We start from the raw sequence: 15,916 nt of genomic DNA, 5'->3' as shown, positions 1-15,916 counted from the left end.
CAGGGAATGGACAAAAATGGGCTACTGAGTGGAATCAGGACACAAAATTAGGAAATAACAATCATTTCAATTATACTTACATTGGCACACACTAGTGTTTTACAATGCTCAGTATAAATCTGAATCGTAAAAGCTCAGATTAAACAACCTTGGATACTTTCAATAATATGTATATACAAAGTAGCCCTGAAATTAATTTTTTAATTCTTTAGAGTTCTCACTCAGACAAGACTCTAATCCTAGTTTAGCCCAAAATAATAATACTTTAGTTATTACATCATTATTCTATATGAAATCTTAAGTACAATTTTCAGTTTCTATATTAAAATAACATACTGTAAATGATACTACCAAAATTCTATAGAAATATTCACTACCAGTACTTGCTGAAATAATACTTGACAGCACTTAACATCAATTTAAAGTAAAACTGCAGAAATCTGAAAAAAATCAACACATACAATAAACCCTTATCTGGATATTTACTAAACAGCCCTAATATACATCACAGTGTAAAATAATTCTATTCATATTTCTGACCCTAAAACAATGGAAAGACATTCTAAGGAACTTCTCAGACTGTTCATACACACATATATATGTATATGTATATGAATAGATGTAATATTATAGGGTTTATTGACTTTCCAATTCTTTGAAGTGTGACTAACATTTACTAAGTGACAGACTAATAGCGTTATACTTCAACACTACATTGTTGGTATATATACCATCTAAAAAATGAAGTGCCAAATATATAATAAAGAAAAGACCTACCACAAAGCAAAAAAAAAAGCTAATTTTTGCTACTTGAGTTGCAGTCAGTTTCCCCACAGTTTTCAATATGGATTCTTGTTCTTTCACAGTAGGATATGACATGCGAGACAACTTTGCTTCTAATGCATGGCTTGATGGGAGCTGTCGAATCTCCATAATATTGCTGAACCTTACCCGAGACTTTTTGGGAGCTTAAAAAGAATTCATAGTACAAAATCATTACATGTATCCTTTCGTCCAACAAAAGCCAGTTTTAGTTTTTAATAATATACGCAAATTATTTAGTTCATTTATAATCAGAGTAAGACAAAGAAAACCAGTTATATTATTACCTCGAGTAGTTTTGTTTACTCAAGAGTTAACAGGAATAAATGATTTTATCTATAAAATGTTTTTAAAAATTTTAAATGAGACCAACATTCAAAGTTTCTGCATTTAAATACTGACAAATCAAGTATCTGATAAAGGACTTGTGTCTAGTATAGATAAAGAATTTTCACAACTCAATAACAAAAAGACAAAATATGGGCAAAGTATTTGAATACAGATTTCTCCAATGAAATACATATCCAGTGAAATCCAATAAGGATTTCGGTCACAATGAAACACCACTCATACTCAATAGGATGCGCAGAATAAGAAAGAGAAATAACTACATCTGGCAAGGATGCAGAGAAAGCAAAACACTTATACAAAGCTTATAGGAATGTAAATGGCACAGCCACTCTGGAAAACAGCACGGCAGGTCATCAAAGTGTAAATCAGAGCTACCATTTGACCTGGCAATCATATATATCCAAAATAAATGAAAACTTATCTATCAAAAAATAAAAAGCCACCTTATATACAAATACTCACAGTTCATTATAGCCAAAAGGTTGAAAGAATCCAATGTCCATCAACTAAAGAATGGATAAACAAACTATAGTATATACATATAGGTGGAATATTATTCCACCATTAAAAATGAAGCACTAACAGGTTACAAATGAAAACATGAACAAGAATATTATGCCAAGTGAAAGAAACCAGCCACAAAAAGCCACATATTATATGATTCCATTTATATAAAATGTCTAGAATAGACAAATCCAGAGACAGAAAGTAAAATTGTGGTTAGCTATGGCTGAGGAGATAGGTGTTAGGGTTTATGGCTAAAAGGTACAAACTCTCTTTACAGGTGATAAAAAAAAATTCTAAAATTGACTGTTGTTGTTTGTTCTATTAGTGACGTGAACATGCTAAAAATCCCTTAACCGTATACTTTAAATGCATGAATTATGATACATAAATTATATTTCAATAGAGTCATTATCAAATATAAAAAATAGTTTCTGCATTTGTATACATACACAATCACCTGGTTCAGGATTTTAGTATGATTACTATTTTAGCATTTATAGTAAAACTTTATTTGAATTTTCTCAGGAATATTCAACTTATAAGAATTACTTTCCTAGACAAGTATGCAGAATATTTCTCTCTATATAGATTAATTCTTTGCAAAGGAATTTATGGATAAATATTGTATATTTCATTAAAACTGATATTTTTTATTTAGTAAGTTCACAGAACCGGCAAAAACTACTATAATTTACTAGTAGGGTCTTTCGGGGCATGTTGGAAAGAAAATTATTCGTGTTTTATTATATACTTTGATGAAATCATAGAGATTTATGGTATTTGGAAATTATTTCCAATTGAATTAATATAAAATCTATCCTGTATCAGATTCATGATCCAATCAAACTTTCAGAAGACTACAGGCCTAGTCAATCCACAAAATCACTAAGTTCTGGGATGGCTTTAATGAAGCAAAATTTTCATCCATTCTCAGTCATAAAATTCTAAGTTTTACTCACTCTTTTCAGGATCAATATTTGTGCTCTCAGGTTTTTCACTTGGAAGATCATGAAATTTCACAGGAACATATAAAGGTTCACTCTGGGAAGTAAAATAAACAGAAACAAATATAAACATAAATAAAAGCTAATATATTGGCTAAATACAAATGGGTGGTACAACAGACACAGATACCATCCAAAACATGGCTTCAATCAGTATGTTTATATGGCATGACTTTGCCAAAATGCAAGTTAAAAATTTAAAACCAATCCACACAGGTACAATGACAGGAAAGAATCAGTTTTAAAGTTTAGAAATGTAAACTTTGGCACAGTAAGACAACTAAATGTCATAAAATGTCATAAATGAAATAAAAGGAAACCTCTGTCTCAACTAACAGATTATCTTCTGTCTCTGCATTCACTCTTTTAAAAAATACATATTGAATGCCAGGCGCAATGACATAGACTTGTAGTCCCCATAACATAGGAGGCTGATGCAGGAGGATGGCTTAAGCCCAGGAGTTTGGGAATAGCCTGGGCAACATAAACAATACCTTGTCTCCCAAGAAGAAAAAAAAAATACTGTCATACTGTGCTTCTACTTGTGAGACACTGTTCTAAGCCCTGGAGATAAGGATGAGAAAAGACAAAGTCTCTTCCTCAATGATCATATATTCTAAAGGGGAAGGTAGACAATGAACAGATAATCAAATATACCATATGTATTTATATTTGCCTGATTGTTTTAGGTGATTCTAAATGTCCGTATTTTTAGGTGATTCTAAATGCCTCAATTGTTTTGGCAAATGTTCTTCAGATGGTCTATATTTAAAACACAACGCCCCACTAGGCTGTTTCTTAAACATTAGTAGATTTTAAAATTTTCTTTAATTTTTCTTTTAACTCTTGGTATAGAAATCTTATAATAAAGCATATTCAGTAAATGAAGAGACAATATGGTGTGGAAATAGACATAATCTTTTTGTTATATTGAACTTTTCATTTGTAACATTTGGCCTAAAGCAATTTGACATACTTATCTTAGAGATAATAGCAAGATGTAAGAGTAGTTAAAAAAACAAGGCTGCCATCTCAACTCCACCTTTTGTACTGAAAAAGTAAATAATATTAAACTATCCAGTCAATGCTTAAGATCCCAGAGAAAAGAAATGGCATTTTCTCCAAACTTCATAAACTCTTAATAGTACCTAATAACCTACTCAGCATGCACCAATGGTACCAAAAAACAAAAAGATTGTACTGTCAATTAGGTCACCAAAACAGTGAGTGCTTCACAAATAGGTATTACATTTTAGAGTGACTTAAAAATTTTTCTCACATTTGAAAAGGAGTACTGTCAAAAAGGCATTTAAAAGAGATGCTTCAGAGACGGTCTGAAAAGAATGGACTTTTACATATTCTCTTTGATTATATTATAAATAGTTAACATAAGCCATATTTTCAGAACCTAGAACATGTGCGTCACACCTATCAGGTACTTTAAAAAAAATTGTGGAATAAATGAATAAACAATTTGCTTATATAGTCTCAATGTCAAGCAAAAAAAAAATATGTTCCCAAATGATGATAACAGTGAACACGAAGTTGAAAAGTTTGTAAGAAACAAAGGATCGTCCTTTATTATTTTCACTCTTTAACTAATATCCCTTTCCCCTCTCTCTTTAGAGGTAGCTTATCTGTAGGCCCTATGTCTCCCTGGAAAGAAAGTACCAAATTACAACTCTTATAGAGGGCACTCAATATTGAGCTATGTCTCCTAATATAGCTGTGGTGCTATCAGAGCTGTTTGAATCTTCCTGCCACACTAAATGAGAAAAGCCACACTTACCAAAGAACTATTCATAGTAGTATCTGTTGTGCAAGCAGCAAAGTAACCTTCAGCATCCGCAAACTACATACAGATAACAAGACATAAAATTCAATTAAACTCACAGCTCAAACAAATTGAACCAAAAATTCAAAATAAACCTATAAGAATATAACTATTATCAATATTAACAGCAGCAAATGCCAAGTATTCAAGCCTGCAGGGGAGGTATTATCATTTTCTCTTTATGATAAAATAGAGGTTAAGAGATTTCATCTAAGTAGCAGGGCAAGGATTAAAACCCAAGTTAGAGGGTTAGGGACATGGTTCAGTGATATAGCACTTGCCTAGCATGTGCTGAGATCTGGTTTCAATTTTCAATATCATCAATAAAAAAAAGGGAAAGGAAAAAAATTTAAAAACCCAAGTTAGTTGTCTAATGTTAAAGTTTATGCCTTTTTCACAAAACTATTATACTATTTCAAGAAGGGAAAGGATGAGTGGGTCAGTTTTAAGCAGATAGTAATATCACAGTATTGTTAGAGAATACGTTTGACCTTATGGATTCACTGAATGCATCTCAGGGACTGGAACACACTTTGAAAATCACTGTTCTAATGTGGCATTTGGTAACTAAGGCAAGTAAGGTGTGGCTGGAGGAAGTGAATCACTGGGGGCATGGCTTTGGGGTATATATTTGATGAGCTGAGTTTGGTCTTTCTTTATCCTTCTTGGTGCAATGTCCTGAGCCACTTTCCTCCACCATACTCTTCTGCCATGATGTTCTGCCACACCTTGAGCCCCAAAGAATGGAGCCAGCCTTCTATCAACTGAGACCTCTGAAACCATGAACCTACAAATAAACTTTTCCTCTACTAATTGTTCTTGTTAGCTCTTTTGGTCACAGCAATGAAAAAACAAACTAAAACACAGTGTTAATTTCATTTCACCCCCTCAACAGATACCCTTTCAGTATCTCTGAAAGTCCCAAAAGGTTAAATAACTTGCCCAAGATCACACTACTAACTAGAACATGACAAAACACAATTCAAACATAAGAGACCAAGCTCTTAATCAATTTTTTTTTTAAATGGAGTGAAAACAGAAACATGGCCAAGACATAGAAACCAAACAAACAAAAGAATTCTACTATCCAACAAATATGTGAAAAGGTAACCCAAAACATGCAGATTAAACAATACATTATTATCAACATATCAGATTGCTCGGATTTTAGTAAGGGTTAAATATCATACATTGCTAAGGAAAATATGAATTGGTGCAAACATTGCAGATGGTAATTTAACAATAAGAATCAAGAGCTTTAAAAATGGCATTACTCTTATCCAGCATTATACTCTCAGAAATTTATTCCAATAATTATAGATTTGTATAGGATATTCCCACTTACTATATAAAAGCAAAAGTGGGAAAAATTTGTTGAGAATGAAATAAAAGGGGAAAAGTAATAAATTTTACTTAATTGCCTGGAAAGCTTCATGACTCATAAATAAAATACAACCAGATAAGAAAATGATAAAAACTAAGTCAATTTCTTTTATACAGAATTTTTAATATAATACACATAAGTATATAACTATAGATAAAATCAAATATTTACAGCGATATTGGGATGGTGGAATTATAAACAGACTGTTCTTATTCTTGTTACTATAATTTTATCTTCAACAATAAACATTTATAACTGTTACAATTATAAATACTTAACAAAAATGTTCTAGTAATACTAAATCATACAATTTTTCATCATATACTATTAAATGGAAACAGTAAGTTACAAAATAGGCCAAAAACTGTACAATTCCATTTTTATAAAAAATAAAATGGAAAAGAGGTAGAATATAATACATTGTATATGCACTTCTATAAGCATATGTATTGGTTTTCCAAAATAAGTAATACACATTCAAATTTTTGTACATTAAATTTTATGTTTGACAAAATTAGGTTTTTCTTCTATTCTACCATTACCCACTTACCAAACTTAAAATATGAATGACTTTAAAGAAAAAATACACCCTTCTCCAACAAATAAAATTTAAAACTTACAAATGCAGCATGCTTTCCTCGAAATCCTCTTGTGCACTGTTGCCTCCATGGCTTCCAAATAATAAAGCCCAAAAGGTACAAAACGAACATAGATGTTTTTGCAAAGGTGCTGAAGAATGGTTTGTTGTACTGAGTAAAAACATACTGCAGAAGAAAAAGTTACACAGACAACTATGAGATGACCTTAAACTCTACTACTCATCACAATAAAATAAAACCATTATATGATTTTTATCTCTTTAGATAAACCCAGATAAGAAAATGATAAAAACTAAGAACTTTAGAAGTTCACTTGGATGGGAAAAGCCAAAAGGAATTATAAAAATATTTTATACTCATTTCTGAATATTGCATTTGCTTTACCTATAAGGGATAACACTGCTAAACAAAGTAGCAACAGCATTCAAAAAAAGCTTTTTCAACATCCACTAACAACCTATTAGGCAAAGGACCTATGCTAGGAGCTAAAGAAAATTTTAAAAAGCTTTCTTGCCCTTTAAGAGTTTACAATCTAATAGAGAAGACACATTGTGGGAGGCCATCCTCCATGTGATTTGGGTTACTTCCCTGGCTGGGTGAGAGGCACTTAGGCACAGCCCTGTAAGAGTTTTCCCCACCTTTCTCAGGTCCGAGGGCTTGTCCTTGCAGAGGCGTGTCTGGCCACTACCCTGAAGACCCAATCATCGTCCCTGCCCCCCTTAATCTTCATTGGATGGGATTTTCCCCAGAATTTTTTGTTCCCCAATGAAAGTCCACTGGAGGCTGGAGCTAGGAGGAGCCATCCTAGAGCTGGTTTAAAGGTAATTAGAGTTTTGTCTCTTTAATTCAAAACTCCCTTAGAGTTTTGTCTCTTTAATTCAAAACTCCCTAGCGGTTTCTCACATCTCAAACCTTCATTCATGAAGCTGGCGCGGGTCTCGGGCTAAAACGTATATACAAAGAAAATGCAGTATAATGTGCAAAGTACAATGATAGAAGTTCAGGATGCCATGAAAGCACCAAAAAGAAAAAGAATAGGAAGGTTATAGAAGTTTTTTGAGAGACTCTTCCTGAGCTGTGCATGAAGGACTGAAGAAGAGTCAGCCCAGAGGAAACAACACGAAATCATCAACAAAGAAGAGTATATGAAGAAAAGTATATGAAGTTTAGTGCCTACAAAAACCTATAATCTTCCTTTGAATTAGAAGTATCAGTATAAACTTACCATTTTGTCTTCTAGGGGAAAAATAATCCTAGTTATATGCACTGAAAAGGCATAGAAAAAGATGACAAACCAGGAGGAACAAGAAACTCTAGGCCATTTTGCACTATTCCTATAGGCAATGACCAAATTCAGGTATGAGGTAGGAAATGAATCTGAAGCATCTTGTGTCAAAAAGCAAACAGGTTAAGTGTTGGTGAGGATGTGGGGGGAAAGGCACACTCATACATTGCTGGTGGGACTGCAAATTGGTGCAGCAGTATGGAGATTCCTTGGAAAATTGGTAATGGAACCTCTGTTTGACCCAGCTATCCCACTCCTCAGTCTATACCCAAAGGACTTAAAAACAGCATACTACAGGGACACAGCCACATCAATGTTTATGGCAGCACAATTCACAATAGCTAAACTGTGGAACCAACCCTGCTTCCCTTCAGTTGATGAATGGATAAAGAAAATGTGGTATACATACACAATGGAATACTATTCAGCATTAAGAGAATAAAATCATGGCATTGCAGGTAAATGGATGTAGTTGGAGAATATAATCCTAAGTGAAGTTAGCCATCCCAAAAAGCCAAATGCCATATGTTTTCTCTGATGATGATTGATAATGGGATTGGTGGTCAGCATAGGAGGATTAGACGAGCTCTAGATAGAGCAAAGGGGAAAAAGGGGAAGGGTAGAGGCATGGGGGTATAAAAAACGGTGGAATGAGATGGACGTTATTACCCTAAGTACATGTACGAAGACACAAATGGTGTGACTCTAATTTGAGTACAACCAGAGATATGAAAAATTGTGCTCTGTGTGTATAATATGAATCGTAATTTATTCTGCTATCATATATACAAATTAGAATAAAAAATAAATAAATAATAATAATAATAATAATAAAAGCAAATAGGACCATTCCTGGGTCATAGTAAAAGAATCTCAGAGCCAACCCAAAAGGGTTCCCGCTTGTCAATAGGACAATTTAGCTTTAAAAGACATTTAACTAAAATACTTTGAAATACATGTCAAATATATAAAATACATAAAAATCCATGAGCTTGTAATGATGCCAAAAAATTCTCAATTGTTACTACCAGAAGTCATTAAGGTAATTCTACTCTAAAATAAACAAAGGCAGAAAAAAATCAAGATTTACCCAATCTTTGTGTATAAACCATGCTTAAGGATAATTAGTAGTTTTGGGAAAATTCTACTTAAAGAATTCCAACTAATAAATACAGAAGAAATGGTCCTTAGAAAGATCATTATTTTGCAACCCAATAAAATACTCTTATCAGGGCAATAGTCATATGTTTATTCAATCATTACCTAAATTTTAATGAAGAATTTTATAGCACATAAATCTAAATAACCCAATATGAGACCTACAGTCATTATGTGCCTAACTCAGTATTTATGGGCCTTTGTTTGTGATGTTTTAAGAAGTATCCAGTTCTTTCCTGAAAACTCAACCTAAATCAAGACCTTACAACAAACTACCATCTTAGTGTCATAAAAGGGAAACAAGAAAAAATGTAATTACCTCCACAAGGAGGCAATCAACAAAATCAAGATGTATATTTTATAGGAAAATTGATCCAGCTTCTCCAACAAACCAATGGCATAAGAAAAAAAATTAAAAAGAGAAGATACACTTGAGAAATAAGTGACTTAAATGATAGAACAAAAGCAACATGTGGTCTTTGTTTAGATTCTAAACACCTAAAAAAAAAAAATCCTTGTCACAGCTGAAAATAAATTGAATATAAACTAGATATCTGGTGATTCTTAGGAATTATTGTTAATTTTGTTAGATATGTTAATGGTATAGTGATTGTAGGGTTTTTTAATTTATTTTTTAGTTGTAATTGGACACAATTCCTTTATTTATTTATTTATTTATATGTGGTGCTGAGGATCGAACCCAGGGCCTCGAATGTGGTAGGCAAACACTCTATCGATGAGCCACAAACCCAGCCCCAAATGATTATGTTTTTAAAAAAATAAAAGTTGCTTTTATTTTTGAGGGAAACAGAAAAAAAGTTATACAGCTGAAATTCATTTTAAAATACTCTAAGCAGCCAGGCATGCTGGGACATTCCTGTAATCCCAGTGAATTGGGAGGCTGAGGCAGGAGGATTGTAAATTCAAGGACAGCCTGGGCAACTTAGCAAGATCGTCTCTCAAATGAATAAAAAGTTATGGGTATAGCTTAGCACTCCTGGGTTCCATCCTGCATACCACAAAGAACAACAAAAAAAAGTACTCAAGGAAAAGTTTTGAGCAGGATTGAGAAGCTCAGAAAAATTTCGGAAGGTAAATGATACACAGAAATTTTTTATACCACTCTATCTACTTTGCGAGTTAGAACTTTTCCATAATGAAAAGACTGTTTTTCTTTTTGAAATATACAATTTATCTGAAAAGTATGATAAGCTTATCTGGTTGAAGAATTAAGATATATTGCATGTGCTCTTGGATAAGAAATTTATAAAATCTTATTAAAACAGTTTGCTTTTTTTTTTTAAAAAAAAAAGGGGGGGTGTTCTGGCTTTATTGAGGTACAATTGACAAAAAGTAATGATATGTACATTTTTATTAGAGCTTTCCAGTTATATATAGTAGTTGGATTCATCCCGACAAACTCATACATAAATGGAAATAAATCTATTTCAATTCATAATCCTCCCTTTTCCCACCCCTTTTTCTTCCAATCCTCATTCCCCACTCCCATTCTCCTTCCTCTACTAGCTTTCTTTCACTTGCCTTTTAATTTATATTTGACTATTAATTTATATTTGGTTCTTCATATTATCCTATCCTTCCCTCCCCCTCTCCTTTATTTTACTCTAGCTTCCACATATAAGAGAAAACATTTGATCTTTGAGTTTCTGAATTCAGCTAATTCCACTTAACATGATATTCTCCATTTCCATCCATTTATTGGTAAATGCCATAATTTCATTCTTTTTTATGGCTAAGTAGAACTCCATTGATATATATGCCACAATTTGTTAATCCATTTATCTACTGACGGGCATCTGGTTGATTCCAAAATTTAGCTATTTTGACTTGTGCTGCTATAAACATTGATATGGTGTATGGCTATCATATGCCAATTTTAGATCTTTGGGGAAAATAGCAAGGAGTAGGATAGCTGGGTCATATGGTGGTTCCATCCCTAGTTTTTTGAGGAATCTCCATGCTTCTTTCCAGAGTAGTTGTGCTAGCTGCAGTCCCACCAACAATGTACAAGTGTAACTTCCCCCCCCTCAACCTCACCAACATTTATTGTTATGTGTATTCTTGATCATTGCCATTCTGACTAGAGTGAGTTAAAATCTTAGTGTAGTTTTGATTTTCATTTCCCTGATTGCTAGAGGTGTTGAATGAAAAAATAATTATATTTACTGTGTACAATATGGTGTTTTGATACATGCATACATTGTGAAATTACTACCAAAACAAGTTGGTTGGGGTTTTCTAACATTGTTTAGATACAAGTTGCTAAACTGGTGCTCTTTTGTCCTAAATAAAATAATTTACTTGAAACTATAAAACTTAATAGCTAGGTTTAATTCTCTGTCAACATTAGATTTCTTTGAGGTAAAATTACAGAATGTTAATCTAAAAGAAGATTATAGAAAAGTTTTAAAGTGAAAAACAAATGGCCTGCTGTATTCCTAAGCCTGATTCCAGAAAGGCTAAAAATTATTTATTCACAGGATAGAATGCCAGGGTCAACTATTCACCTTTAGTTATGATGTGAGAAGATGTGCCCTTTTTGACATTTAAATTCATTTTATAAATACTCATTTCCTCTTTTATACTTGATGTGAGTTGAAATGGAGTTTATTCTAAAAATAAAAAGTTGCAGTCTTTTTTATAGGGATTATTAACCAGACAGAATTATGTTTACAAGTAAAAAGAAAAACTAGCTGTGAACTCACAATACATTACGACCAACAACAGGCCATCAATAAACACAAAATTTAACTGAAGGTAATCATTGAATACTACTACTTCATATAATGTTTGTATCAGCAAATATGTTAATGTAAATGTACCCAGGCATGCGCATAAGTGACCTGTACATGAAAAGTCTGATCACTTTTATTCATTTGTCCAAAATTATGTGTGTGTGTGTGTGTGTGTGTGTGTGCCCACACGCAAGCGTGCATGCACGCACATGCAATTGTGATGCTAGGAATTGAATCCAGGGCCCCAAACATGCTAAGCAAGTGCTCTACCACTGAGTTACACCCCAGCCTAAAAGTGGTCTTACTTTCTATTAAATGCTGAAAGATTGCTTTGTATCCTGAACAGTTAGTCACTACAAAATAATATTAATAGAGAAAGAAGTTGAATTTGGAAGGAAAAAAAAAACAACAAAATCACCTGCATATATTAAAGTATATATATATTCTCTCCTTTTATGTAACCCTCCCTACAATACACAAGAAAACTGTGTAAGACAACAAAGAACAGGATTTCAGTTATAACTTGAAATGACACTAATCCAGTATTAAAGAAAACATAATAATTTGATATTTAAAAAACTGTTTTAATAAGCATGAACTAGTAATGCCTAGAAATACTTATTTTTTTTTTTAACATTAACACTTTTACTATAACATCATTCCTAGAGAAAAGGTACATACCGAAGTAAGTTCCGAGGAAGCAACCCATATCACATCAACAAGCAGGAGAATAACAATCCCAAGAGCCATTCGCCTTCGCTGAGTAAAGCCACTGTTCTGGGAATTCATTCGGTTCATGATAAATACACACACCATTTGCAATCTGTTTTTTGAAAATATACATCTAATTAGAAATGACTTCCAAAAAAAGAAGAAAAAAAATGACTTCCAAAAGAAACCATATTAAAAAAATGAGAAAAGGAACGTAATAGAAACATCTAACACTTGTTAACTAATGTTCAGTATGAAAGTGATACAGCATACAAAAAGTGTAGAATTTACCTGGTTTTAATGGCCTCTCTTAGATTCTCAAAAGCAAAGCCTGAAAACTTGGCAGCTCTCAGTCTAAAAGGAGGTGAAGAACTCAGGGCACCTAAAAACCACAAATTGCTTATGAAAACACTGACAACTCAAGAATCATCACCTTTTTACTCACCTTCAAATTGAAAGAAAAGGAAAGAAAAATACCAAAAATGTGTTAAATACAAACGATACTTTTCTCTAGACTTTCATGTAATCCATTTTACGGTTCAAATTAATACTCAGATTAGTGTATGACATAGTGGGAAAGAAATATTTAAGAATAGTTAACTACTGAAAAATAGCTTCTGAGAGTTTCGCAGATAACAGAACTCCCACTGGCTTCTCCCTCCAGAGGAATCTACCCCAGGGACAGTGTGTAGACACGTACCCTTACCTAAGTGTTTCTTCTGTCCCTGATCTCCAGCGAAATGTGGTTATTTAAGAGGAAGTGATTTGCTGTGGGTCTTGCAGGAACCTTTCCGCTCAGCGCCCATGGTAAAGGAAAAGGAACCCCATGGTCCCCCCCTACCCTGTCACTACATCTAGTTATTTCGGATCGCCACAGCGATTTACGAGGAGGGTGGAGAAACAGCTGTTAAAAGGAATCCTCCTCTTTCGGAGTTGGTGGGTAGCAGGTGACGCCTCCTCAGGGAGCGTGGTCAATCTGAGGCAACGATCACCAGCAGCTTCCCCTATTGCCAGTCTAGACCCTGCTCGGACGCCCATCAGCCTCCGGCGCTCCGCGTCCCCAGAGACCGCTGCCACTGCGGCCCGGAGGCGGGGCAGTTCGAGAGCACTTGGTTCCGGCATTGGCCCCAGGTGACTTCGGGCCTTTCCCTGCCTGCTTACCTGGCCTTCCTGCCCCGCGATGGCGTCCTGGCGGCACCATGAGCGGACCCGGCCCGGCCCTGCCGCCGCCTAGCGCCACGGCCGCGGCCTCAGACTCAGAGGGTCGACTCGGCGCCAGACATCGCGCCGCGCAGGAGGCAGAGCCTCTGAAGCAGCCGTGCCCCTCAGGGCGAGGCCGTTGAGGCACTCAACTCCACTCGGCCCAAGCGGGGCGGGGAGTGAGGAAAGCTAAGGACAGCGTAGGCTGCGCAGCGATGGCTGCGGAGGCCCGGAGCTTGGCCTGGCCCCGGCCCCGCCCCCCGGCGGCCAGCCCAGCGGCCCCGCCCCCGGCGATGGCGGCGGCGCACAGGTTACGTCACGTCGGCGCGACGACGGACCACGGCGGGGCGCGTCTCCACGGTGACTTGGCGGCGGGGTGTGGAGTTCTGCCAGCAATAGGGAACCCAGCAAGAAGGCGCGCCAGTGAAGGGAGGAGATAGGAGGGTAGAAGGTGGGAGCCGGGGCCGGTGGCTGGGGAAGTGCGAAGGGCTTAGGAAATGACTGAGGGTTTAAGCCCACCCTGGCAGCTCCTTTTCTTAAGAGGGCAGGAAACTTAAAATATCCTTTCAGGAGAAGACAAGCAAAGTTGGCTTGGGGTTACTTTGGATTCTTGGAGCCTTTCGTATGTGAACTAGATCCTAACTCCTGGAGTTTCAAGGTGTGCCCTTGGGCAAGCTCCTTATTATCCTGGCCCTTATCTTAAAAACGAGAGAGAAGAGAGAGTGTGTGTGCGCGCGCGCTCCGGGACCGTGCACAATATCACACGTGTTTACAAACGTAAAGGATTAACCTCATGATGCATAGTAAGAACTTCACAAATGTTAGTCTTATTAAAATTTTTTTAAATACCTTAAATATCCAGTAAGAAAGGAGGCTTGGCCAGCACCCTGATTTGTATTTAGAAAACAAAAACGAGACTTAAGGGTTCTGTAATTTAACTGAAATTGTCTACTACAAGTGCATTTTTAACATTTTAATCAGATAATGCAGAGTAAATAAATTTTATTGTTCGTGTATGAAATTATATACATACTCTATGTAGCATACTCTGGTATGTATAATATGCATGCTCTAGTGACAATATCAATGAAGTTTTGTGTTGGTTTAATCAGTTTCTAATTATAAGCATGAAGCACCTCTAATAAATCATTCAGAAATTTATTTTGCAGAGTAGAAAAACTATAACCATCTACTTGAAATTATTGGGAAAATTTGTTTGCAGGCATTAATCAAAGTATTCCAAAATTAGATTATTTTTCTTAACATTCTTTAGGATATCAGGCTCATAATATGCATAAGAATTTTTTATGCTTACATGTATGATGTATAGTCTGAAAAAAAAAATAGTGTTAGGAATATCTCTCAGGATCTAAGAGTCCTAAAAACTGGGTTCTAATTCTTAATATGACCACAGGTTGTTATGTAATCTTGAAGATTATCAACATTCTATTGTGCCTCAGTGTCTCCTTCTATAAATATGGGCCTCTTACTTCAAATAATGCAAGCAATAGTATTTTGTGTGTAAGTTACCATTATTGCCATGTATTTCCAAAGTATCTGCTAAAGGTCAGTGATACCAATATTTGTATATTGGATAAAATATTTCTAGGCAGACTGATTTCAAGTAGTTTCAAAACTTATTTTAATTCTTGTATTAATGTTTTTTCCTTGGGTTCCGTGAAGGAAGTTCCATGGAAGTATTCTATTAAAATAGGCTCTGGTATGGTTTCTGTGTTGTGGTACCAACATGACATTTTTCTCATTTCTCTCACAAAGGCTAAGTCCTCAGTTACCTAAAATTTTGTTCTTGAAATTGCTGTCTGATCTGATAAAGTCAACTCTCCCCACCCCTCGCCCCCCAAGAACTGGGGATCCAATTCAGGTTCTTGAACATGCTAGACAAGCACTCTACTGTCTGGCTAGTTTCCCAGGCTAGTATTGAACTGGGTTCTACAAGAGTAAGGACTTTTATTCTCCACTGTATATGTGTGTATGTACCTATACATATGTATATGTATAGGTACATATGCATATATGTGTGTATATACACAGCATCTATAACTGTCTTTTACAGAATTGGCAGTCAATATTTTTTGAACTTGAACATCCTATTGTCTCTTGCCCTTTTCATTGTATCTAATTCCTTTCCCAAATCTCCATTTCTTTTAGATTGGTAGCAGTTTTACTATTCTCATAGACTTTATGTTTTATTTTGATTAATTTTCTTTTTACTCTTCAAAGTTAATCATTCCTCAGGTCCTTTTGAAATCCCTATTGTCTCTTAAAATTCATCATATTATAAATC

At 35.1% G+C, this 15,916-nt stretch overlaps 1 protein-coding gene across 1 annotated transcript in view; it reads right to left on the bottom strand.

The window, feature by feature from the left end:
* The window catches only part of Slc35f5 (solute carrier family 35 member F5), a 35,264-nt gene extending 21,281 nt beyond the window's left edge, over positions 1–13,983 (bottom strand). Inside the window, exons 1-7 of the mRNA XM_015501726.2 lie at positions 13,573–13,983; positions 12,703–12,793; positions 12,382–12,523; positions 6,523–6,666; positions 4,474–4,536; positions 2,640–2,721; positions 778–968 (exon numbers count right to left, since the gene is read on the bottom strand). Coding sequence (XP_015357212.1) covers positions 778–968; positions 2,640–2,721; positions 4,474–4,536; positions 6,523–6,666; positions 12,382–12,523; positions 12,703–12,793; positions 13,573–13,612 — 753 coding nt within the window. The 5' untranslated portion in view covers positions 13,613–13,983. The remainder of the gene's footprint in view (positions 1–777; positions 969–2,639; positions 2,722–4,473; positions 4,537–6,522; positions 6,667–12,381; positions 12,524–12,702; positions 12,794–13,572) is intronic.
* Between the last annotated feature and the right edge of the window lie 1,933 nt (positions 13,984–15,916).

Source organism: Marmota marmota, unplaced genomic scaffold (genome assembly GCF_001458135.2).
Source record: "Marmota marmota marmota unplaced genomic scaffold, marMar, whole genome shotgun sequence".
NCBI lineage: Eukaryota > Metazoa > Chordata > Mammalia > Rodentia > Sciuridae > Marmota > Marmota marmota.
Note: the sequence above shows the minus strand (reverse complement) of the source record. Positions and strands in the feature narration are given on the sequence as shown.